This window comes from Wyeomyia smithii, chromosome 3 (assembly GCF_029784165.1).
Source record: "Wyeomyia smithii strain HCP4-BCI-WySm-NY-G18 chromosome 3, ASM2978416v1, whole genome shotgun sequence".
Lineage (NCBI taxonomy): Eukaryota > Metazoa > Arthropoda > Insecta > Diptera > Culicidae > Wyeomyia > Wyeomyia smithii.
The window spans coordinates 191,960,822-191,986,594 of NC_073696.1; the positions used below are offsets into that span (position 1 = coordinate 191,960,822).

Consider the following 25,773-nt stretch of genomic DNA (forward strand, 5'->3'; position numbering starts at 1 on the left):
CTTCCTGTGTGCTCGTACGTAACACGTTTGTACTAATTTATATAGTGCGGTATTAAACCTGTTGACCCTAGCTCAAAAACCTTAGAGGCGAAACTGATTAGAGGCGAAACTGATTGAGCTTTGCAAAAAAGCTTGGTAAAAATATGAGCGAGAGGAAATGAAATAAAATCTTTTTGGAAGGTTAAGTTTTAAAGCATATTACTCTTAAGCTTAAAAGATTTCTCATCCCGTGGAAAATACTCAGTTTTCCACTCCCAACACGTGCGTTCTGATTTTTATTCGAAACATTTTTTCTCGCTGACCTTGGAATTTGGATCGGTCCACGTAAAGAATGTGTATTGCGTTATCTCCGCGTTTTTATGTCGGTACGTATGAAATTTACGACCGCGATTATTTTGTACAGGGTGACAAAAAAGTCCGGTCACACAGGAAAATCTCAATATTTCAAAGAATAAGAAGAAAATCTGAATCTGGCTTTCATAGCTTTATTCAGTAACTCATGAAGATACTTCACAGACGATATCTCGGAATTACACCACCTTTCTCTGATCGAACCAGCTTCAGACGTCTCGGAAAGTCGTCGCAAGCGGCGCGCACGTCCTTCATCGGCATCTCGTCCCAGATTTTCGTGATAACTCGCTTGAATTGCTCCAAATTTGTTATTTTATAGTCGTTCAGCTTCGACATCATGTATCCCCACACGAAATAATCCAGTGGATTCAGATCCAGAGACGACGGAGGCCATTCATTCTTCGAAATGAAATCGGTCAAGTTTTCCTCACACCACGCCTGAACAACCTTTGCGGTGTGGGATGGGGCGCCATCTTGCTGGAAGCAGTAGTAATCGTCTTCAAACAATAGTTCAGCTTGAGGCAGAACATTTTTATTCAAAACCGTGTCCAGATAGTACGCTGCGTTGATTTTGACCCCTTAATCGATAAAAATAAGAGGCAGTTTACCTCTCTTGCAAATGGCTCCCCAAACCATCACTGACGTCTTATTTTGGAACCGGGAAACGTTCAGCCTGTTTGCAGGAGCTTGCTGGAGGCTCACACTCCAAACTCGATCATTTTGGCGATTGCCTGTTTGCTCCAAAACGAACAGCTTCTCGTCCGAACAAATAATCTCGTCATCTGCGCGCCAACCGAGCAATTCCCGCGACCGTTGGTACCTCTTGTCCTTTGTAGCTTTGGTAACCCCATGAACCACCTGTTTTTTGTACGGTGTAAGTTTTAAATCCTTGCGCAGAAGCAGGCGGATTGATTCTCGGTTTATTTTAAGGTTCCTGGTCAGCTTCCGTGCAGATTGGGCGGGATTCCGGCGAATCCGGTATCGTATAATCTTTTTCAGCCTTGGAGGTCTCACAGACCTTGGTCGTCCAGATCGTGCTTTGTCCTCGCTGCCTCCGGTCTCTAGGTACCGATTTATGGTCCGGTACACGAATCTCCGGTTGATTCCAAGCGGTTTTAGGTGTTTGAATATGTGTCCGGGTTTGTACCCTTTCACATATTCAGCGATAACAGCTGCTCTTAACTCTGCCATGGCTCACAACTCATTGTAAACAAACTGCACAGAACCGAAACTCTGCCACTTTGGGCAGCAAAGTTAACCCTTTCATTTGACATATAGATGGCACCAGAGAGATGCAACGTGTAGGCTACAGGCGACCCCAAACAAGTGTGACCGGACTTTTTTGTCACCGTGTATTTTATCCAGAATATCCAAGGAATGTTGGTGTCATAAAACCTCAGGTACAGGATATTTTACAGGGTTTGAAAAATTTGGATTCTTCAAAAGGTTCTGGACCTGACGAAATTCTTTCAGCCCTCATGAAGAATCTTGCGAACGGACTTAGATTTCCTTTGATCTGGCTGTTCAATATGTCACTGGAAACTGGAATTTTTCCAAGTATATGGAAAAGCTAATTTCTTGGTGCCTATTTTCAAATCCGGGCGGGAATCGTGGAATCGCTATTATCTCTTGCTGCATTCCCAAACTTTTTGAGACAATTGTCAATGAAAAAATCTTTACTCAAATCAAAAATCAAATAACAGACAAAAAACACTGCTTTTCCAAAGGCCGCTCTACATCACAAATTTATTTGAATTCATAGATTACTCATTGAATGCAATGGATAATGGGAACCGGGTTGAAGCTCTCTATACAGATTTTACTAAGCATTTGACCGTATTAACATACCAAAGCGACTTTTTGAACTGCAAAAAATTGGAATTGAGCCTGGCTTCCTGAAGTGACCTGAATCATATTTAACAAAAACAAGCAACAAATAATAAAATGTAATGAAAATAAATTAATTCCCATCCAAGTTATTCCAAGTATCCCCTAAAGCTCCCTCTTAGGACCACTTCTTTTTATTTTGTACGTAAACGACATTTCCTCCATCCTCAAGAATATTAAAGTACTGATATATGCCGGCAACATGAAGCCGTTTTTTGAAATAGAAAACCAAGAAGACTTCAATGTTTTTTAGAATGAAATCCACACATTTTACATCTGGTGTAAGAAAAGCCTATTGGAATTAAATGTGAAAAAAGCAATGTAATATCTTTTAACAGAAAATTAACAACACCCAAAATTGTATTGAGAATTCAGAATGTAGAAAAATGTAAAAAAGTGGGTCTCCTACGAAAGGCAGAAAATCAAAAAGCAGAATCACGAAAGGCAGAATCACGAAAAGCAGAATTACGAAAGGCAGAATATTTCATAAGGCAGAATAACGAATGGCAGAATCAAAAAAAGCACGAATGGCAGAATCAAAAAATGGTCTTTTTTCTTTTTAACAATACACACTCGCGGTCTTTGGCCGACTCTATTGTCCGAGTGTATGCTGTCCTTACTCGCTACCGCTCGTTCGGACTTAACTAAGGGAAAGAAAACCTGTTTGAATAATCCTAGAAAACCAGTAGATCAATTGTTTGTATGCGAGAGGCCGCCGCTTCCGACGGCGGGTCGGCGGCCGGCTCGGACCGCGGAAACCACGGCGGCTTTGTGCCGCCTCGGTTCCTTGCCCTCGATTATGCGTCTTCGCCGCATGAATTGTTTTATGTTAATTATAATCAACTATCCGTTGAGACTAGTGTAAGTTATACATACCATCGAAAAATTACTCTCCGTGATGCCGTGAGACTCTTTAGGACCTGAGCCGAACCAGTTTGCGCGTTTCTGATCTAATAATTAGGCTTGATTTGCCCTTCCCATCAAAATTGGTCATTGCTTGTGACAAGTAATTATGTTTGGTTATCAACTAATATTAAATAATAAAGGTTGAGTAGCAGCTTTGATACCGTGACCAGGATTCGCATCAATTTGTCATCACGCACTTGGCTATCGTGAAATAGGTTTTGCTACCAGTGATTCTGCCTTTCGTGCCCTTCGAACTTCTGCCTTTTGAAATATCCTGTCTTGTGTGTACGGTCATAGAGTTCTGCCTTTCATGATTCTGCCTTTCGTGCTTCTGCCTTTCGTGATTCTGCCTTCTGTGGCGATCCCGAAAAAGTAAGGGATTTAGGAATAACCTTAGATTTTTAAACCTAATTTCATCGACCTCTATAACACTATCATACACAAGGTAAATAACATGTTAGGGTTTATGAAAAGCTTCTGCTACAAGATCCGTACACTATCAAAACTTTGTATCAATGGCGTACCCGAGAGGAGGTAGTTTAGGGTTAAACCTCCCCCCCCAGAACATTTGAACTTCATTTTTTTTTCAATATTAGGGTTCATCATTATTTTTTATTAGCGTATCAATGGATTGGATGGGAAAAATTTAACCTACGAACTCAATTTAGCAGTAGGTCTCCTTGAAAAAAGTCTCCATGCAAAATTCGGCTTGATGGGACTTCGGGATGTGTAGTGTTAAAGCGGTCAAAGTTTCACCACAGAGAACAGACATTTATGTTCAGATAAAACAAATTAAAAATCGTGTGTAAAAATTTGAATTAAAATATGTTAATACACTCACGACATCTGTCTTGTGGTGCCCCAGTTGCTCTGCATAAATATTGCCGTATAGATATTTTATCGATATCAGTGCTTGGTTTGTCAGTGACGAGAGCGCCACATAGCGAGCGCATTAGTACATTCGTTCAAATGACGGTTGAAAGTTTCTACACATGCTGTGAAAATGAGATAAACGTCTGTTTCTCTGTGGTTGTTTTCTGTTCTGTGGTTCTGTGGTATTGAAATCGAGCTTTTTTCAATCAAATGTCTTAGCAATGCATGAAACTTCGAGATCTGTTTTTTTCTTCAAATATTTTTTTCTCTCTTACAGTTCGAGAACCTACTGACTCGACAATTTTTTTTTATATCGAAAATTTTCCATCGGCAAAAAAAAACTTTCACCGTTTTCAGGCATGAGAAACGTGCGGAAAAAAACCAAGACCGCCCTAATTCAAGTCTGTTGTTTGTAATTGGGAATGATATTTTGTGACTATACTTCTAACAAAGAGGCTAATGATAACAGTAAAAGACTTTCTCTTCTAAATTGTTATCTCCTATTCTCTCTTCAATATACTCTCGCACTCATTTCTCAACTGCAACGCAACTCGGATTGAGGATGAGCGATGTGACTGCGTCAAACCACTGTTTTTCTAATGCCATTTTGTACCTGCCTCTATCTTCAATACTTTTCAAATTCACATTATGTTTATCGAAAGCACTGCGATTGACTTTACGATATCCGGGTATCAATTGAAACGGTATTTCAAGTCCCTGAGGCAGAGGAAACAATATTTATTGAGATTGAAGAAATAAATAAATATAAATGTTTTCAATGATGAAAATGAGATTTGCGCCTTTCAAAATTTTACTATCAGCAAACTGCTATGTTGCACTGAATTAGTAGCTCACTTAGTGAAATACTTTTACACTTTGAGCTGAGCTTTGAAAGTTGAAAAATAAATTTTAAATCCGGGAAATGATCAACCACCGATGCTTGACTTTCTATATCTTTGTTCTTAAGTGTACTTTCCATCATCAATGGGTTTCACTTCAACTGGTTTGTATACATCGGTTGAAATGTAAAATATTACTTACATAGCAAAAAACAAAATTATGGGTCACTTTTGGCGTCGAAATGTATCTCGAAAGTTATTCCACTGTTAAAATAGCTTGAAAACAAATTATTCTATTCAGTTTTGATTTAACAAAAATCATGTTCATCTGTTCATGATTTTTGTTAAATGTTTTCAATCATTGTAATATTAATTTACTCAAATCAAAAATCAAATAACAGACAAAAAACACTGCTTTTCCAAAGGCCGCTCTACACACAAATCACAAATTTATTTGAATTCATAGATTACTCATTGAATGCAATGGATAATGGGAACCGGGTTGAAGCTCTCTATACAGATTTTACTAAGCATTTGACCGTATTAACATACCAAAGCGACTTTTTGAACTGCAAAAAATTGGAATTGAGCCTGGCTTCCTGAAGTGACCTGAATCATATTTAACAAAAACAAGCAACAAATAATAAAATGTAATGAAAATAAATTAATTCCCATCCAAGTTATTCCAAGTATCCCCTAAAGCTCCCTCTTAGGACCACTTCTTTTTATTTTGTACGTAAACGACATTTCCTCCATCCTCAAAAATATTAAAGTACTGATATATGCCGGCAACATGAAGCCGTTTTTTGAAATAGAAAACCAAGAAGACTTCAATGTTTTTTAGAATGAAATCCACACATTTTACATCTGGTGTAAGAAAAGCCTATTGGAATTAAATGTGAAAAAAGCAATGTAATATCTTTTAACAGAAAATTAACAACACCCAAAATTGTATTGAGAATTCAGAATGTAGAAAAATGTAAAAAAGTGGGTCTCCTACGAAAGGCAGAAAATCAAAAAGCAGAATCACGAAAGGCAGAATCACGAAAAGCAGAATTACGAAAGGCAGAATATTTCATAAGGCAGAATAACGAATGGCAGAATCAAAAAAAGCACGAATGGCAGAATCAAAAAATGGTCTTTTTTCTTTTTAACAATACACACTCGCGGTCTTTGGCCGACTCTATTGTCCGAGTGTATGCTGTCCTTACTCGCTACCGCTCGTTCGGACTTAACTAAGGGAAAGAAAACCTGTTTGAATAATCCTAGAAAACCAGTAGATCAATTGTTTGTATGCGAGAGGCCGCCGCTTCCGACGGCGGGTCGGCGGCCGGCTCGGACCGCGGAAACCACGGCGGCTTTGTGCCGCCTCGGTTCCTTGCCCTCGATTATGCGTCTTCGCCGCATGAATTGTTTTATGTTAATTATAATCAACTATCCGTTGAGACTAGTGTAAGTTATACATACCATCGAAAAATTACTCTCCGTGATGCCGTGAGACTCTTTAGGACCTGAGCCGAACCAGTTTGCGCGTTTCTGATCTAATAATTAGGCTTGATTTGCCCTTCCCATCAAAATTGGTCATTGCTTGTGACAAGTAATTATGTTTGGTTATCAACTAATATTAAATAATAAAGGTTGAGTAGCAGCTTTGATACCGTGACCAGGATTCGCATCAATTTGTCATCACGCACTTGGCTATCGTGAAATAGGTTTTGCTACCAGTGATTCTGCCTTTCGTGCCCTTCGAACTTCTGCCTTTTGAAATATCCTGTCTTGTGTGTACGGTCATAGAGTTCTGCCTTTCATGATTCTGCCTTTCGTGCTTCTGCCTTTCGTGATTCTGCCTTCTGTGGCGATCCCGAAAAAGTAAGGGATTTAGGAATAACCTTAGATTTTTAAACCTAATTTCATCGACCTCTATAACACTATCATACACAAGGTAAATAACATGTTAGGGTTTATAAAAAGCTTCTGCTACAAGATCCGTTCACTATCAAAACTTTGTATCAATGGCGTACCCGAGAGGAGGTAGTTTAGGGTTAAACCTCCCCCCCCAGAACATTTGAACTTCATTTTTTTTTCAATATTAGGGTTCATCATTATTTTTTATTAGCGTATCAATGGATTGGATGGGAAAAATTTAACCTACGAACTCAATTTAGCAGTAGGTCTCCTTGAAAAAAGTCTCCATGCAAAATTCGGCTTGATGGGACTTCGGGATGTGTAGTGTTAAAGCGGTCAAAGTTTCACCACAGAGAACAGACATTTATGTTCAGATAAAACAAATTAAAAATCGTGTGTAAAAATTTGAATTAAAATATGTTAATACACTCACGACATCTGTCTTGTGGTGCCCCAGTTGCTCTGCATAAATATTGCCGTATAGATATTTTATCGATATCAGTGCTTGGTTTGTCAGTGACGAGAGCGCCACATAGCGAGCGCATTAGTACATTCGTTCAAATGACGGTTGCAAGTTTCTACACATGCTGTGAAAATGAGGTAAACGTCTGTTTCTCTGTGGTTGTTTTCTGTTCTGTGGTTCTGTGGTATTGAAATCGAGCTTTTTTCAATCAAATGTCTTAGCAATGCATGAAACTTCGAGATCTGTTTTTTTCTTCAAATATTTTTTTCTCTCTTACAGTTCGAGAACCTACTGACTCGACAATTTTTTTTTTATATCGAAAATTTTCCATCGGCAAAAAAAAACTTTCACCGTTTTCAGGCATGAGAAACGTGCGGAAAAAAACCAAGACCGCCCTAATTCAAGTCTGTTGTTTGTAATTGGGAATGATATTTTGTGACTATACTTCTAACAAAGAGGCTAATGATAACAGTAAAAGACTTTCTCTTCTAAATTGTTATCTCCTATTCTCTCTTCAATATACTCTCGCACTCATTTCTCAACTGCAACGCAACTCGGATTGAGGATGAGCGATGTGACTGCGTCAAACCACTGTTTTTCTAATGCCATTTTGTACCTGCCTCTATCTTCAATACTTTTCAAATTCACATTATGTTTATCGAAAGCACTGCGATTGACTTTACGATATCCGGGTATCAATTGAAACGGTATTTCAAGTCCCTGAGGCAGAGGAAACAATATTTATTGAGATTGAAGAAATAAATAAATATAAATGTTTTCAATGATGAAAATGAGATTTGCGCCTTTCAAAATTTTACTATCAGCAAACTGCTATGTTGCACTGAATTAGTAGCTCACTTAGTGAAATACTTTTACACTTTGAGCTGAGCTTTGAAAGTTGAAAAATAAATTTTAAATCCGGGAAATGATCAACCACCGATGCTTGACTTTCTATATCTTTGTTCTTAAGTGTACTTTCCATCATCAATGGGTTTCACTTCAACTGGTTTGTATACATCGGTTGAAATGTAAAATATTACTTACATAGCAAAAAACAAAATTATGGGTCACTTTTGGCGTCGAAATGTATCTCGAAAGTTATTCCACTGTTAAAATAGCTTGAAAACAAATTATTCTATTCAGTTTTGATTCAACAAAAATCATGTTCATCTGTTCATGATTTTTGTTAAATGTTTTCAATCATTGTAATATTAATTTCCTTTTTTCAAATCGTTTCTCCCACTCAAACTTTTGTTAATACATTTGATTTACCAACGAACATTTCGACTGCCGTAAGCCTACTTTTGTCCATACTGTTGAAGCTCTTTCCGACTTAGGTGATGAATCATTTTTTTTCCAAAATTCCGTTTATTTCATCATATATTAGAGAAAAAAAAAATATTTGCTCAAACCAAAAAAATGGTAAATACTAACCGAGATAGTGTCTCTTTATAGAAGATAGATAGTCGTTCGCTCTCAGATACCCTCAAATAAAAACTACGATTGATTACACCAGCAACTTAGTACTAGTAACTTGCATCTGCAGGATGGAAAAGACCAAGTTGAAAGTTCGTTCAACTGAACTTGAATTGAAAAATATATCCATTTCGAGGTGAGAGAGCATAAATCCATCCGCTGCTAGAAGCTAAGTAGCGGTGATGAGGTGTTGTGCTGTCGAGAAAGGTTAGATCGAGAAGAGTCACTGAAGCAGAAGCCGTTTCCGTTGCCATTATGCAACTTCTCGACTATGTCACGTTATTTATTACCGCATGGCCTAGAGCAATTCTATTTCCGGAGTTTGTATGGCCATTGGCAGCAGCTTCGTGGATTTAAAGCTGGCTCGCTACAGGTTCTGGATGCCACACGGTTGCGGTATGCCGTAGTTTACGAGCTATTTTGGGCGACCACACGAGGAAAATCACTTTTCCTTTTGAGGCATATGCCAGAAAGTTTCTCCTGTATATTTTCACAACTACTCTACGCAGCGATAGTTATCAACGACGGACCCGACCAGTCGTTTTCGAACACGGGCGAGATGAAAAAGTGGTCTGAAAAAGAGAACTGGTATGGCGGAGTGTGCCATGTCGCCGGCGGCTGACAAGTTTGCTCATCCTGACAATGTGTACGAGTTCCATATGCCTGTTACTGACACTGATTTTCCGTTCATGGAATTGTTCTACACGTGGACACATCACACTGTGCGTCTAGGATGAGGTTAAGACCTGCGTTGGTTTTGTGCATATTGATCTAGAAAGAGAGTATAGGGGAACTTAATTTATGACGTCAATGCAACGGTGTTCCTCTGACCGTTGTTATAACAAATACTCCATCGAAACGGTTAAGGCCGTAAAGATAATTTGATCAATGACACTGATAAACATTCATCATATATGATGATGTTAATCCAAATTTTTCAAAGTTTTCTGATCAAACACAGCTTTTGAATTTTTCATGATTTTTGCTAGAAAGAAACATGTTGAGAAAATACTGATAATTGCCCACAATCTTCATCTAATTCCTGAAAATAGTTATAGTTTTCAAACGAAATAATGTTCAATTTCTACATAATCAATAATTTTCACAACAACATGTTTGTTTAAAAACAATACAAAACAATACAAGCCGCCTCTTTATCAAAAAAAATATCAATAAATAAATCATTATTACAAACACTACTATGAACTATGAAATCATTTTTTTTTTGTTTATAGTAAGATGCAGTATATTCAGCTTTCCACGAACGCTAATGGCGGATGGATTTGATATTTTATGTAGGTTGTCAAACTACTAGTTCATGTGGTCTTTCCATTGAACTAAAATTATTAGATGAATTTGACATATAATGGAGGTTGTTATATGTGTTATTGATGCTAGAAGAAGTTTGTTTTTATCTCCGTTTAAATAATTGTTTTATAGTGTAAATTTAACCGTTTTAACCAAAATTTTGGTAGTACGCATTCATTAGACTGCCGCGTTCTAAAAGACAGTGAAGTTAGTACATTTTGAGACGTGTGATAGTGATTTTGCTGCAATTTTTATTTCGCTTTCCGTGCTGCCACCGGCTGTATACTGTTCATTTCGCTAACACAATAGACAATAGCGGCAATGGATACGAAACTGTGCGGAGCTTGCCAGCTGATTGTTAATGATCTGGAACCAGTTCGCTGCGGATTTTGTGATACATATTTCCACATCAGCCAAAAATGCTGTGGATTCAATAATCGCGCTCACAAGGAATTGTTTGCTACTGGGCAAGCAATGTTTTTGTGCTTGCTGTGCAGAGACGAATTGCAAGGCAGAAGCATTCGTTCATATTTGGCTGATAAAACCGAACAAAACAGTGCTCCCCCGTCAAATACAAGCGACATATCAACACAAATTTATCAGCTGCACAAATTCGTTAAACGTTTGAGCCAGAAAGTGGATTGTTTATCATTACCTCAACCGGAACCGAATATTACTCCGAAGCCACTTAGTACAGCGAAATGGCCTAGCTTAGGTGTAAAGCGACGTCGAGGAAATAACGGAACGCCGGTACGTGTTGCAGTTGCTGATCGCGGGACGAATTCAGTAGATTTGAGCGGACTGTCAGTGCCATTTATCGTTCCTGAAGCACCGCCACCTAAATTCTGGTTGTACCTTTCGGGATTTCAACCACTAATAACTGATGACGATGTATGTCAAATTGTTGCTCGCTGCCTGGACAACGAAAAACCATCGGATGTTGTCAGATTAGTTCCAAAAGGAAAGGATATCGGAACAATGACATTTGTATCATACAAAATCGGTCTCCCCCCAGCCCTGAAACAGCATGCTTTATTGCCTTCCTCATGGCCAGAAGGCATACTATTTCGTGAATTTATTGAAAAAAACTCGAATCGCGGACTGAAAGTGACCGGCAATATACACGCACTCAGCCCTGCAGTTCATTCTTGAGTAAACCGCCCAGCGACTCGTACAATGGAAACCTTTGCGTTTCTAGCCTGCTGACATCCTCTTCAAATGCTACTATCAACTTGTTGGACCCGGGACACCCTTTAACAGGCATTATGGAAGCCCCTTATCCGATCGACACAGTCGCGCTGCCTACTGATTTTCATCCTCGACATTGTCCCGGTCCTGTGTTCGGTGACGGAGACGGGGTCTTCCAGCCTGCATCGCCAGGCAAGTATAACTGTACATCTGAGCTTCCGGTTCCTCATGCTTTTTCACGTTCCAGTGCGTTGGTCCATGAATCTGTTCCTCGTGTAGCTGATATGCGGATCTATTACCACAATGTGCGTGGGCTGCGCACCAAAATCGACTCATTTTTCCTAGCAGTTTCTGAAGGAGATTATGATTTAATTGTGCTTACCGAAACATGGCTCGATGACCGTATCTTCTCAGCGCAACTTTTTGGGAACCGCTACACAGTTTTCCGGAACGACCGATCTCATCTGAACAGCCAAAAGACGCGAGGCGGAGGTGTCTTAATAGCTGTTTCAGTGAAGTTGAGTTGTCGCATCGATCCTGCACCTGTTTTCAACACTGTCGAGCAGTTGTGGGTGATAGTGGAAACGGCAAATAGCGACATTAGTATTGGTGTCGTATACATACCCCCTGATCGAAAGTCCGATTCTCAGGTGATTCAACAGCACATTGACTCGATAGGCATGGTACTATCCCGCTTGCAACTTAAAACTCCTGCTTTACTTTTTGGAGACTACAACCAATCTGGTTTGCGTTGGTTTATCTCGGACAATGGTCACCCTTCAGTGGACACGCTGCATTCTAATATGCCCGCTTATTGCTGTTCTCTTCTCGATGGACTCTACTGGCATGGTCTGACACAAGTCAACAATATTTTGATTGATAACGAACGTTTGCTGGATCTTGTATGGGTAAATGATGAAACTTTGCCAATTTGTTCTGTATCTGCTGCACACGAGCCGCTGGTCGAGCTTGAAGCTGTTCATCCTGCTATCGTTCTCTCGTTAAACCTCTCCTCGACAATAGTGTACGACGAGCCTTCGGAACTTAGGGCTTTGAATTTTCGACGTGCTGACTACGCCACACTTACTGCGGCTCTTGCGGAGATAAACTGGAATGCTGTATTGGAACCATCCATTAGTATCGACAATGCAGTTAATTCTTTCAGTAGTACGCTGGAAAGTGTGCTCGCCCAAACAGTGCCATCCTTTGAACCGCCACGAAAGCCACCATGGTCGAATCCACGACTACGCACGCTTAGGCGATTGCGATCAGCTGCGCTGCGGAAATATTGTTGTTATCGCTCTGCTTATAACAGAAATCAGTTCACCACTGCCAGCTGTCAATATCGAAACTACAACCGCTATTTGTATAATAGGTATGTAAGGCGCATACAAAGCAATCTTCGCGTACACCCGAAACAATTCTGGTCATTTGTGAATACAAAACGCAAGGAAAGGGGTTTGCCTACTTCTATGTTCCTGGGCAACAATGTAGCTAACAATGAAAATGAAAAATGCAACCTGTTTGCCGAGCAATTTCAGCAAATTTTTAATGAATCGGTGGCGTCCCCCGAACAAGTTCGTGAAGCCAGTAACGTAGTACCACGCGATGTATTATCATTCAGATTACCTCACATCAGTCCAGATGATGTAGTCGCTGCCTTGAATAAGCTCAAAAGTTCATACGCTGTTGGTCCGATATTGATCTAGAAAGAGAGTATAGGGGAACTTAATTTATGACGTCAATGCAACGGTGTTCCTCTGACCGTTGTTATAACAAATACTCCATCGAAACGGTTAAGGCCGTAAAGATAATTTGATCAATGACACTGATAAACATTCATCATATATGATGATGTTAATCCAAATTTTTCAAAGTTTTCTGATCAAACACAGCTTTTGAATTTTTCATGATTTTTGCTAGAAAGAAACATGTTGAGAAAATACTGATAATTGCCCACAATCTTCATCTAATTCCTGAAAATAGTTATAGTTTTCAAACGAAATAATGTTCAATTTCTACATAATCAATAATTTTCACAACAACATGTTTGTTTAAAAACAATACAAAACAATACAAGCCGCCTCTTTATCAAAAAAAATATCAATAAATAAATCATTATTACAAACACTACTATGAACTATGAAATCATTTTTTTTTTTGTTTATAGTAAGATGCAGTATATTCAGCTTTCCACGAACGCTAATGGCGGATGGATTTGATATTTTATGTAGGTTGTCAAACTACTAGTTCATGTGGTCTTTCCATTGAACTAAAATTATTAGATGAATTTGACATATAATGGAGGTTGTTATATGTGTTATTGATGCTAGAAGAAGTTTGTTTTTATCTCCGTTTAAATAATTGTTTTATAGTGTAAATTTAACCGTTTTAACCAAAATTTTGGTAGTACGCATTCATTAGACTGCCGCGTTCTAAAAGACAGTGAAGTTAGTACATTTTGAGACGTGTGATAGTGATTTTGCTGCAATTTTTATTTCGCTTTCCGTGCTGCCACCGGCTGTATACTGTTCATTTCGCTAACACAATAGACAATAGCGGCAATGGATACGAAACTGTGCGGAGCTTGCCAGCTGATTGTTAATGATCTGGAACCAGTTCGCTGCGGATTTTGTGATACATATTTCCACATCAGCCAAAAATGCTGTGGATTCAATAATCGCGCTCACAAGGAATTGTTTGCTACTGGGCAAGCAATGTTTTTGTGCTTGCTGTGCAGAGACGAATTGCAAGGCAGAAGCATTCGTTCATATTTGGCTGATAAAACCGAACAAAACAGTGCTCCCCCGTCAAATACAAGCGACATATCAACACAAATTTATCAGCTGCACAAATTCGTTGAACGTTTGAGCCAGAAAGTGGATTGTTTATCATTACCTCAACCGGAACCGAATATTACTCCGAAGCCACTTAGTACAGCGAAATGGCCTAGCTTAGGTGTAAAGCGACGTCGAGGAAATAACGGAACGCCGGTACGTGTTGCAGTTGCTGATCGCGGGACGAATTCAGTAGATTTGAGCGGACTGTCAGTGCCATTTATCGTTCCTGAAGCACCGCCACCTAAATTCTGGTTGTACCTTTCGGGATTTCAACCACTAATAACTGATGACGATGTATGTCAAATTGTTGCTCGCTGCCTGGACAACGAAAAACCATCGGATGTTGTCAGATTAGTTCCAAAAGGAAAGGATATCGGAACAATGACATTTGTATCATACAAAATCGGTCTCCCCCCAGCCCTGAAACAGCATGCTTTATTGCCTTCCTCATGGCCAGAAGGCATACTATTTCGTGAATTTATTGAAAAAAACTCGAATCGCGGACTGAAAGTGACCGGCAATATACACGCACTCAGCCCTGCAGTTCATTCTTGAGTAAACCGCCCAGCGACTCGTACAATGGAAACCTTTGCGTTTCTAGCCTGCTGACATCCTCTTCAAATGCTACTATCAACTTGTTGGACCCGGGACACCCTTTAACAGGCATTATGGAAGCCCCTTATCCGATCGACACAGTCGCGCTGCCTACTGATTTTCATCCTCGACATTGTCCCGGTCCTGTGTTCGGTGACGGAGACGGGGTCTTCCAGCCTGCATCGCCAGGCAAGTATAACTGTACATCTGAGCTTCCGGTTCCTCATGCTTTTTCACGTTCCAGTGCGTTGGTCCATGAATCTGTTCCTCGTGTAGCTGATATGCGGATCTATTACCACAATGTGCGTGGGCTGCGCACCAAAATCGACTCATTTTTCCTAGCAGTTTCTGAAGGAGATTATGATTTAATTGTGCTTACCGAAACATGGCTCGATGACCGTATCTTCTCAGCGCAACTTTTTGGGAACCGCTACACAGTTTTCCGGAACGACCGATCTCATCTGAACAGCCAAAAGACGCGAGGCGGAGGTGTCTTAATAGCTGTTTCAGTGAAGTTGAGTTGTCGCATCGATCCTGCACCTGTTTTCAACACTGTCGAGCAGTTGTGGGTGATAGTGGAAACGGCAAATAGCGACATTAGTATTGGTGTCGTATACATACCCCCTGATCGAAAGTCCGATTCTCAGGTGATTCAACAGCACATTGACTCGATAGGCATGGTACTATCCCGCTTGCAACTTAAAACTCCTGCTTTACTTTTTGGAGACTACAACCAATCTGGTTTGCGTTGGTTTATCTCGGACAATGGTCACCCTTCAGTGGACACGCTGCATTCTAATATGCCCGCTTATTGCTGTTCTCTTCTCGATGGACTCTACTGGCATGGTCTGACACAAGTCAACAATATTTTGATTGATAACGAACGTTTGCTGGATCTTGTATGGGTAAATGATGAAACTTTGCCAATTTGTTCTGTATCTGCTGCACACGAGCCGCTGGTCGAGCTTGAAGCTGTTCATCCTGCTATCGTTCTCTCGTTAAACCTCTCCTCGACAATAGTGTACGACGAGCCTTCGGAACTTAGGGCTTTGAATTTTCGACGTGCTGACTACGCCACACTTACTGCGGCTCTTGCGGAGATAAACTGGAATGCTGTATTGGAACCATCCATTAGTATCGACAATGCAGTTAATTCTTTCAGTAGTACGCTGGAAAGTGTGCTCGCCCAAACAGTGCCATCCTTTGAACCGCCACGAAAGCCACCATGGTCGAATCCACGACTACGCACGCTTAGGCGATTGCGATCAGCTGCGCTGCGGAAATATTGTTGTTATCGCTCTGCTTATAACAGAAATCAGTTCACCACTGCCAGCTGTCAATATCGAAACTACAACCGCTATTTGTATAATAGGTATGTAAGGCGCATACAAAGCAATCTTCGCGTACACCCGAAACAATTCTGGTCATTTGTGAATACAAAACGCAAGGAAAGGGGTTTGCCTACTTCTATGTTCCTGGGCAACAATGTAGCTAACAATGAAAATGAAAAATGCAACCTGTTTGCCGAGCAATTTCAGCAAATTTTTAATGAATCGGTGGCGTCCCCCGAACAAGTTCGTGAAGCCAGTAACGTAGTACCACGCGATGTATTATCATTCAGATTACCTCACATCAGTCCAGATGATGTAGTCGCTGCCTTGAATAAGCTCAAAAGTTCATACGCTGTTGGTCCGATATTGATCTAGAAAGAGAGTATAGGGGAACTTAATTTATGACGTCAATGCAACGGTGTTCCTCTGACCGTTGTTATAACAAATACTCCATCGAAACGGTTAAGGCCGTAAAGATAATTTGATCAATGACACTGATAAACATTCATCATATATGATGATGTTAATCCAAATTTTTCAAAGTTTTCTGATCAAACACAGCTTTTGAATTTTTCATGATTTTTGCTAGAAAGAAACATGTTGAGAAAATACTGATAATTGCCCACAATCTTCATCTAATTCCTGAAAATAGTTATAGTTTTCAAACGAAATAATGTTCAATTTCTACATAATCAATAATTTTCACAACAACATGTTTGTTTAAAAACAATACAAAACAATACAAGCCGCCTCTTTATCAAAAAAAATATCAATAAATAAATCATTATTACAAACACTACTATGAACTATGAAATCATTTTTTTTTTTGTTTATAGTAAGATGCAGTATATTCAGCTTTCCACGAACGCTAATGGCGGATGGATTTGATATTTTATGTAGGTTGTCAAACTACTAGTTCATGTGGTCTTTCCATTGAACTAAAATTATTAGATGAATTTGACATATAATGGAGGTTGTTATATGTGTTATTGATGCTAGAAGAAGTTTGTTTTTATCTCCGTTTAAATAATTGTTTTATAGTGTAAATTTAACCGTTTTAACCAAAATTTTGGTAGTACGCATTCATTAGACTGCCGCGTTCTAAAAGACAGTGAAGTTAGTACATTTTGAGACGTGTGATAGTGATTTTGCTGCAATTTTTATTTCGCTTTCCGTGCTGCCACCGGCTGTATACTGTTCATTTCGCTAACACAATAGACAATAGCGGCAATGGATACGAAACTGTGCGGAGCTTGCCAGCTGATTGTTAATGATCTGGAACCAGTTCGCTGCGGATTTTGTGATACATATTTCCACATCAGCCAAAAATGCTGTGGATTCAATAATCGCGCTCACAAGGAATTGTTTGCTACTGGGCAAGCAATGTTTTTGTGCTTGCTGTGCAGAGACGAATTGCAAGGCAGAAGCATTCGTTCATATTTGGCTGATAAAACCGAACAAAACAGTGCTCCCCCGTCAAATACAAGCGACATATCAACACAAATTTATCAGCTGCACAAATTCGTTGAACGTTTGAGCCAGAAAGTGGATTGTTTATCATTACCTCAACCGGAACCGAATATTACTCCGAAGCCACTTAGTACAGCGAAATGGCCTAGCTTAGGTGTAAAGCGACGTCGAGGAAATAACGGAACGCCGGTACGTGTTGCAGTTGCTGATCGCGGGACGAATTCAGTAGATTTGAGCGGACTGTCAGTGCCATTTATCGTTCCTGAAGCACCGCCACCTAAATTCTGGTTGTACCTTTCGGGATTTCAACCACTAATAACTGATGACGATGTATGTCAAATTGTTGCTCGCTGCCTGGACAACGAAAAACCATCGGATGTTGTCAGATTAGTTCCAAAAGGAAAGGATATCGGAACAATGACATTTGTATCATACAAAATCGGTCTCCCCCCAGCCCTGAAACAGCATGCTTTATTGCCTTCCTCATGGCCAGAAGGCATACTATTTCGTGAATTTATTGAAAAAAACTCGAATCGCGGACTGAAAGTGACCGGCAATATACACGCACTCAGCCCTGCAGTTCATTCTTGAGTAAACCGCCCAGCGACTCGTACAATGGAAACCTTTGCGTTTCTAGCCTGCTGACATCCTCTTCAAATGCTACTATCAACTTGTTGGACCCGGGACACCCTTTAACAGGCATTATGGAAGCCCCTTATCCGATCGACACAGTCGCGCTGCCTACTGATTTTCATCCTCGACATTGTCCCGGTCCTGTGTTCGGTGACGGAGACGGGGTCTTCCAGCCTGCATCGCCAGGCAAGTATAACTGTACATCTGAGCTTCCGGTTCCTCATGCTTTTTCACGTTCCAGTGCGTTGGTCCATGAATCTGTTCCTCGTGTAGCTGATATGCGGATCTATTACCACAATGTGCGTGGGCTGCGCACCAAAATCGACTCATTTTTCCTAGCAGTTTCTGAAGGAGATTATGATTTAATTGTGCTTACCGAAACATGGCTCGATGACCGTATCTTCTCAGCGCAACTTTTTGGGAACCGCTACACAGTTTTCCGGAACGACCGATCTCATCTGAACAGCCAAAAGACGCGAGGCGGAGGTGTCTTAATAGCTGTTTCAGTGAAGTTGAGTTGTCGCATCGATCCTGCACCTGTTTTCAACACTGTCGAGCAGTTGTGGGTGATAGTGGAAACGGCAAATAGCGACATTAGTATTGGTGTCGTATACATACCCCCTGATCGAAAGTCCGATTCTCAGGTGATTCAACAGCACATTGACTCGATAGGCATGGTACTATCCCGCTTGCAACTTAAAACTCCTGCTTTACTTTTTGGAGACTACAACCAATCTGGTTTGCGTTGGTTTATCTCGGACAATGGTCACCCTTCAGTGGACACGCTGCATTCTAATATGCCCGCTTATTGCTGTTCTCTTCTCGATGGACTCTACTGGCATGGTCTGACACAAGTCAACAATATTTTGATTGATAACGAACGTTTGCTGGATCTTGTATGGGTAAATGATGAAACTTTGCCAATTTGTTCTGTATCTGCTGCACACGAGCCGCTGGTCGAGCTTGAAGCTGTTCATCCTGCTATCGTTCTCTCGTTAAACCTCTCCTCGACAATAGTGTACGACGAGCCTTCGGAACTTAGGGCTTTGAATTTTCGACGTGCTGACTACGCCACACTTACTGCGGCTCTTGCGGAGATAAACTGGAATGCTGTATTGGAACCATCCATTAGTATCGACAATGCAGTTAATTCTTTCAGTAGTACGCTGGAAAGTGTGCTCGCCCAAACAGTGCCATCCTTTGAACCGCCACGAAAGCCACCATGGTCGAATCCACGACTACGCACGCTTAGGCGATTGCGATCAGCTGCGCTGCGGAAATATTGTTGTTATCGCTCTGCTTATAACAGAAATCAGTTCACCACTGCCAGCTGTCAATATCGAAACTACAACCGCTATTTGTATAATAGGTATGTAAGGCGCATACAAAGCAATCTTCGCGTACACCCGAAACAATTCTGGTCATTTGTGAATACAAAACGCAAGGAAAGGGGTTTGCCTACTTCTATGTTCCTGGGCAACAATGTAGCTAACAATGAAAATGAAAAATGCAACCTGTTTGCCGAGCAATTTCAGCAAATTTTTAATGAATCGGTGGCGTCCCCCGAACAAGTTCGTGAAGCCAGTAACGTAGTACCACGCGATGTATTATCATTCAGATTACCTCACATCAGTCCAGATGATGTAGTCGCTGCCTTGAATAAGCTCAAAAGTTCATACGCTGTTGGTCCGGATGGTATCCCTTCGGCGGTTTTGAAGCGATGTGGAGAAGTTCTTAGTACTCCGATCGCGATGCTCTTCAATTTGTCCGTGCAGCAGTGTACATTCCCTGACCGATGGAAATTTTCATATCTTTTTCCCGTCTACAAAAAAGGAAACAAACGTGACATTTCCAATTACCGAGGGATCACATCTCTGTGTGCTTGCTCAAAGTTGTTTGAGATTATTATAAATGACGCTTTGTTTGCCAGCTCTAAACACTATATTGACGCCGACCAGCACGGGTTTTTCCCTCGACGATCTGTAGCCACTAATCTGATGCAGTTTGTTTCTCGCTGTTTGCAAAGCATGGATTCTAGCTTACAAACCGATGCAATTTACCTGGATCTGAAAGCAGCGTTTGATCGGGTAGACCACGAGATATTGCTTAGTAAACTTGAACGACTCGGTGTCCAATCAGAATCCGTACGCTGGTTCAAATCTTACTTGACTAGTCGAAGTGTATGCGTGAAAATAGGTTCAGCTGTTTCGAGGTGTTTTTCAAACGTTTCAGGAGTTCCTCAAGGTAGTAACTTGGGCCCGCTACTCTTCGCTATTTTTATAAACGACGCTTCTCTCTTGTTACCACCCGGATGTCGACTGTTTTATGCGGATGATACAAAAATATTCAAAATTATACATAGCCAACGAGATTGTGTCGCGCTACAGGAGCATCTAAATACGTTCGTGAACTGGTGTGCAACAAACTGCTTAACATTGAGTGTTGGAAAATGCATTATAATTTCATTCAATAGAAAGCGTGTCCCTATCGAATACGATTATACCATATCGTCACAACATCTTCTCCGTGTACAGTGCGTGAAAGATCTTGGAGTGTACTTAGATAGCGAGCTGACATTCAAGAACCATTATAACAACATTATCGCCAAAGCAAACCGTCGATTGGGGTTCATTTTCAAGGTTGCCGATGAATTCCGTGACCCATTATGTTTCAAAGCACTTTACTGTGCCCTAGTGCGATCGATTCTCGAGTCTAATTCTGTAATCTGGAGCCCATATCATGCAAACTGGTCCTACAGAATGGAAATGGTTCAGAAAAAATTCGTACGCTATGCTCTTCGTTATCTCCCATGGCAAGATCCACTGAACCTGCCATCATACGAGGACCGTTGTCGTCTGCTTGGTATTCAACCACTTGAGGTTCGCCGTCAAATAGACCAAGCTGTGTTCGCTGCTAAACTACTGACTGGCTACATCGACTGTCCAGCTATATTGGCTCAACTAAACATATACACCCCTGAAAGACCGCTGCGCCAAAGGAGTTTCTTATATCTGGAACCACGGAATCGACTATATGGTTGCCATGATCCAATTCGTGTTATTTGCCACCGTTTTAATAATGTTTTCGAGTTTTTTGACTTCGACTTACCAATGAATACGTTCCGTCACCGGCTACTTGATGCTCATAGAAGATTGTGAAGTTTTTGCTGTTTTTTTTTTTATTATTCATTAAGACTTATCTTTGTCAGATGAATGTAATTGTACAAATAAATAAATAAATAAATAAATAAATAAATACTACTAATTCAATGGATTTTTCCATTAAACTAGTACATATTATCATATACCAAATCCATCCCACTAGTGCTAGTTTAATGGAAATATCCAATGAACTATAGTTTTACAACCTACATCTATTTGCCATTACAGCTTGTGGAAATCTATCCGCCATTACCGGTTGTGGAACGCTGGATAGAAGATCCACTACTGAGAGTTGTTAGTTTGGTTGCAGAGATATGTGCACTAAGGTCGCTTTTTACGCGGATTCCGGAATTTACGCGGTTTTTTCTACGCGGATTCCGGAATTTACGCGTTTTTTACGCGGATTCCGGAATTGACGCTTTTTTAACGCGGATTCCGGTTTTTTTTTATTCGGCACGTATCCCCCGCGTACTTCATGTTTTTTTTTTCAAGTCAGTCTTTCTGTGTATAATGGAAAAAGTTTCTCGTTTATTTACTGTTCCAGTCGCTTTTAGCATTTTCTTCATTTATATAATTAAATGGAAAGCTTATATATATTCTTCTTCATTCTTATATATTCTTCTTCATTCTTATATATTCTTCTTTACTCGTACAACTATCAACATTAAATTGTAATCTTTTGTCTTGGATTCTTAGTTTTCTACACGATTAGAGCCAATAAAAATGTATCAACTTTTTTCCACCCGGCTGTCACCTTCTAACGACGACGCTCGTTTGTCGAAAACCACCACCTAGAGCGATCAATGATGGCGTATTGATGTTTCACAATAAAAATCCTAACAGGAAACACGTTCACAGAGGCACGCATGCAATGTCTGGCTGAATCCATAAAGCCGCTTTACTGCCTTGGAATATGCACACGTACGGCTTGTTGTCGCTACCCAACTAACCCATATTCCCATACGAATGCCTTTGTATCGTCGTGGATGCACGTTTCCCGCAGAAAGATGCCACTTTGTCGGGGCAGTTTTATGTTCAATCATCGTTTCCGCTCAGATCGGATCGCTTTTCCGATATAAGTAGGTACACATAAACTTATGCAAACTCACGCAATGTTCATACATGCCAAGTAGTGAACGGAGGTGCAGCAAATTCATCTGTGTGTTTTGGATTTATTTTTTCCAGTGGCACCGTACCACTGAGAAGATGTTGCTTCATATATTTCACAAGGTACATCTCGAATTCATTGTCACGATGCTTGCAGATAAACTGATAATGTTGGGAAGTCAGCCATATCACGATGTTTTGAAAATAAATATTAGCAGTCATTGAATTATGCTATTCATTCGTGGTTCGCTATTCCTCTGTATATCTTGCCAGGTCCTAGCAGTGGCGCTGGGACCTTCACTGCAAAAATTTAAATACTCAAAGGGCAATAGATGGAATTATTGTCTCTCTCTTAACTTCTCTTCCGGTGCAATTTCCTTGATTATTAATTTCAACAAAAAAAAAAAACAATATCGCACGCTAGCCTGGGGGGTTAATGCGGTCTCGATCAACTAGATTAGTTGAGAGAATTCGTTATCGATATTATTTTCAGCACATTTTGCATGTTGTAGGATAAGTACAACGATACACCGTGCTCCAGTTCTTAGTCGAGAAAACTTCCAGCTCGAAAAGATCCTCGACCTGATCGGGAATCGAACCCGATATCACAACGGTGTGGGAGAGCTAGCCGACCGACATCGCTAACCACAGAACCACGGGGACCAACGGAGTTGTATAGGAAAATCAAGTTTTTTGGTAAAACTAGATTGCATATAGTAAAAATAAGTACTAGAAAGATAGAATAATATAAAAACAGGGTAATGCTCGTGGAAATTTCGATTTTACTACCACTACCACTACAACGCCATCTCTTAACATTGAACATTTTTCGGGTGTCCCATGTTTTTTAGCTTTTTATTTTTTTTTACAAAAAATTAGTCACTTTGCTGTAATGTAGGTAACTTCCTGATCCCATTTTTATCGTTTTCGATGTATGTACCCACATGGGATTTTGCTGCCGATTTCCGGTAATTGGTCGCCGAGAACGGCACCACTGAGTGCTAGGTAAAAAAATGATAGTTCAACCTAACTGAAATTCTGGAACAAAATATCAGAAATCTCCGTAGTGTTACTGAATCATAGTTTTCTGTATTTTTTTGCATGGATTTTTCAGGCTTCATTCCATTCGGACTTTAGATCGAACTTTCCAGATTCTTTTCGGTCTTGTGTCTTGACCACTATCCGAGAGTGTGAGATTAATAATTATTATACAGGTAATGGTGCCATAATGATAATTAAAGCGATATCCAGTTTGGAGGGCGTTTGTAGGAAATGCCGTTGAACAAAATGTACTATTCATCTACTTGAAACTTGTTGCTTTCTTAGGAAACGCTGTTATTAAGAGGTCGTTATTATTAGACGTCATGGCTGTTAGCGTATCGTACATATAAACGCTACTTAGCCATTTTCACACAAAACTTGCTCACGATGGCCTAGATGTTGTAAACCAGAATTCATGCACCTGATAAATAGCGTTTGAACTAGAAGTTGATAGTCTTCCGGGTGTGTACAAGTGAAAGTGATATGGTATTCAGCTTTTTTTGCTGTAAAGTCGAATAGATTTTCTTTCATAACAACGCAACAAAATTTGTGAGAAGGTTATTTAACTTTTTGAACAAAGTTGCATGTATTTAGAGTTATTGCTTTTTTCATTGATATTATCTATCGCACTGTTTCACTAGACTCGATGTGTTCATGGAAGTTGTGAGAAAGCATATTCGATGCAGTACTGGTTTCCTCTATGTACAAAACTATTCGCAGGTCCCGTAGGTCTGCACGGTTGGAGAGTATTCGTTGCTAGTCTTTGTTGTTTTTTGTATTTCTGTTTTGGCAAAGCTAGACTTCGCCGAAGAATTCCTAGGTGGAGTTTGGGTTACCGCTTAGTGATGGACCAGGACGGGGCTGGCGACGACGCTCTTAACGACTGGGACTGGGTGCACGGAGTGGACTACTGGGGTAGCGACGACGGTCTTGGTCAGCAGAGGAGCGTGGTGCACGACTGGGGTGTGGTGGACGACTGGGGCGTGGTGGACGACTGGGACAGCCTTGACAAGCGGGGCGTGGTGGACGGCAACGACCGGGGTATGGTGGGCAACAACAGTCTTCACAACGGGGGCATGATGCACAACATGACTGCGGGCGTAAAGCAGACGTTAGAAATGCATACTGGAATCGTTGGGTATGATGTGTCCGTTTCCACGAGCTAAGCAATACTTACGAGGATGAGTGGCTCACAGCAATGGGAGCAGCATGAACAACAGCTGGGGCGGCAACAACAAGACCTGGAGCTGGGGCGGCAACAGCGGCAGCGATCAAGCAAGTGAAAACGAACTGTAACGAGGATTTAGACAATTCAGTCAGTGACACATTCTCTGTAGTTTATATTCCTCCGCGTTGTAATCCAATAGTTTTAATGTAAGACCGTATTTATCACTAAGAATCACAGCACAAATTTCTTATCACTTAATACTAGATATTAGTTCATAAAAATACGCACCAGCTTGTACATTTTGACGGTTTGTGGGGTTTGTTAACTTAACAAGTTGACTTAGACAAGAACAATTCACTAAATGCGAACACTTGCAGTGTACAACAATTGACTGACGTTCTGTGGTTGGGTAAGCTAGCTTTTATAGTGAAAATCGCCTAAACCGAGCCTATAACTGTTGAAGGAACTTGTGCTGCCTATCTCTCGTTCTCTCAGCTAGACTCCCAGCTTCTCAACTAGCCTAAAGCGGAGGTCCTCGAATGGCAAAAAAAAGAAACGCGGGCCTAACCCGCCGTCACACGACCCCGCAAGTGTCGCCGCCTTGTGTGTGACATATAAGCAGAAGAGAAACAGATATGCGATGTCTCGCCTGTCTATGAAAACGAGAGTGAACGAAACCGTAAATTTCGAGATCAGGTTTCCATGGCGAGAGCGCACCTACGGCACCACAGCAAGCTTGTTTTTGTCGCAGCCTCCTTCGACACCATTAAGCCTCCTCATTCTTGGCGAGGTAATAAACATGATCGCGGCGCGGGTCAATCGGCGTTGCTCGTTGTAGTCGGTCGGTATAGTGTCAGTTGCGGTCAGATGGGGAGAGTTCCGTCTTTTTGATAGTATCCCCACATCATGGATTTCTGCTAGAATATTGGATGCACACTTTACTGGAGTGAAGCATCAAGCCCTGTCTTACAGGAAAAAACTCGTTCCAATCCTTCTGCAAGGCGTTTGAGAGTTACTTGTTGAATCCTAATCACGTGAGCCCATCGAAATGTGCTGTAATTGCCTGAAAGGCTCTTATGCTAAAACTAGCGGGTGGATCGGTCATCGCAGCGTGTTCGTTCCGCCTCGCCGCAGCGCACGATTTTCTAGAGGTCTACAACATGTCGCCAAAGATGGACAGCGCATGTCAGGTACCTATAGATTCGCATATTTTGCGCATATCATATCATGTA

General features: G+C 40.7%; 2 protein-coding genes across 3 annotated transcripts in view; both read right to left on the reverse strand.

Moving 5' to 3' along the window:
- The window catches only part of LOC129732327 (neuropeptide SIFamide receptor-like), a 321,404-nt gene that overhangs the window by 45,552 nt on the left and 250,079 nt on the right, over positions 1-25,773 (reverse strand). The window lies entirely within an intron of this gene.
- LOC129732330 (pupal cuticle protein G1A-like) lies at positions 23,920-24,985 on the reverse strand. The gene is made up of 3 exons (XM_055693141.1): positions 24,830-24,985; positions 24,551-24,663; positions 23,920-24,465 (listed from the first exon to the last, which is right to left on the reverse strand). The coding sequence occupies exons 1-3, from the start codon at positions 24,839-24,841 to the stop codon at positions 24,213-24,215; spliced, it is 378 nt and encodes a 125-aa protein (XP_055549116.1). The 5' UTR covers positions 24,842-24,985; the 3' UTR covers positions 23,920-24,212.

Coding starts and splice junctions, on each gene's coding strand:
- LOC129732330 (XM_055693141.1), bottom strand. Junction 24,466..24,550: donor GCTGTGAGCCACTCATCCTC/GTAAGTATTGCT, acceptor TTACGCCCGCAG/TCATGTTGTGCATCATGCCC.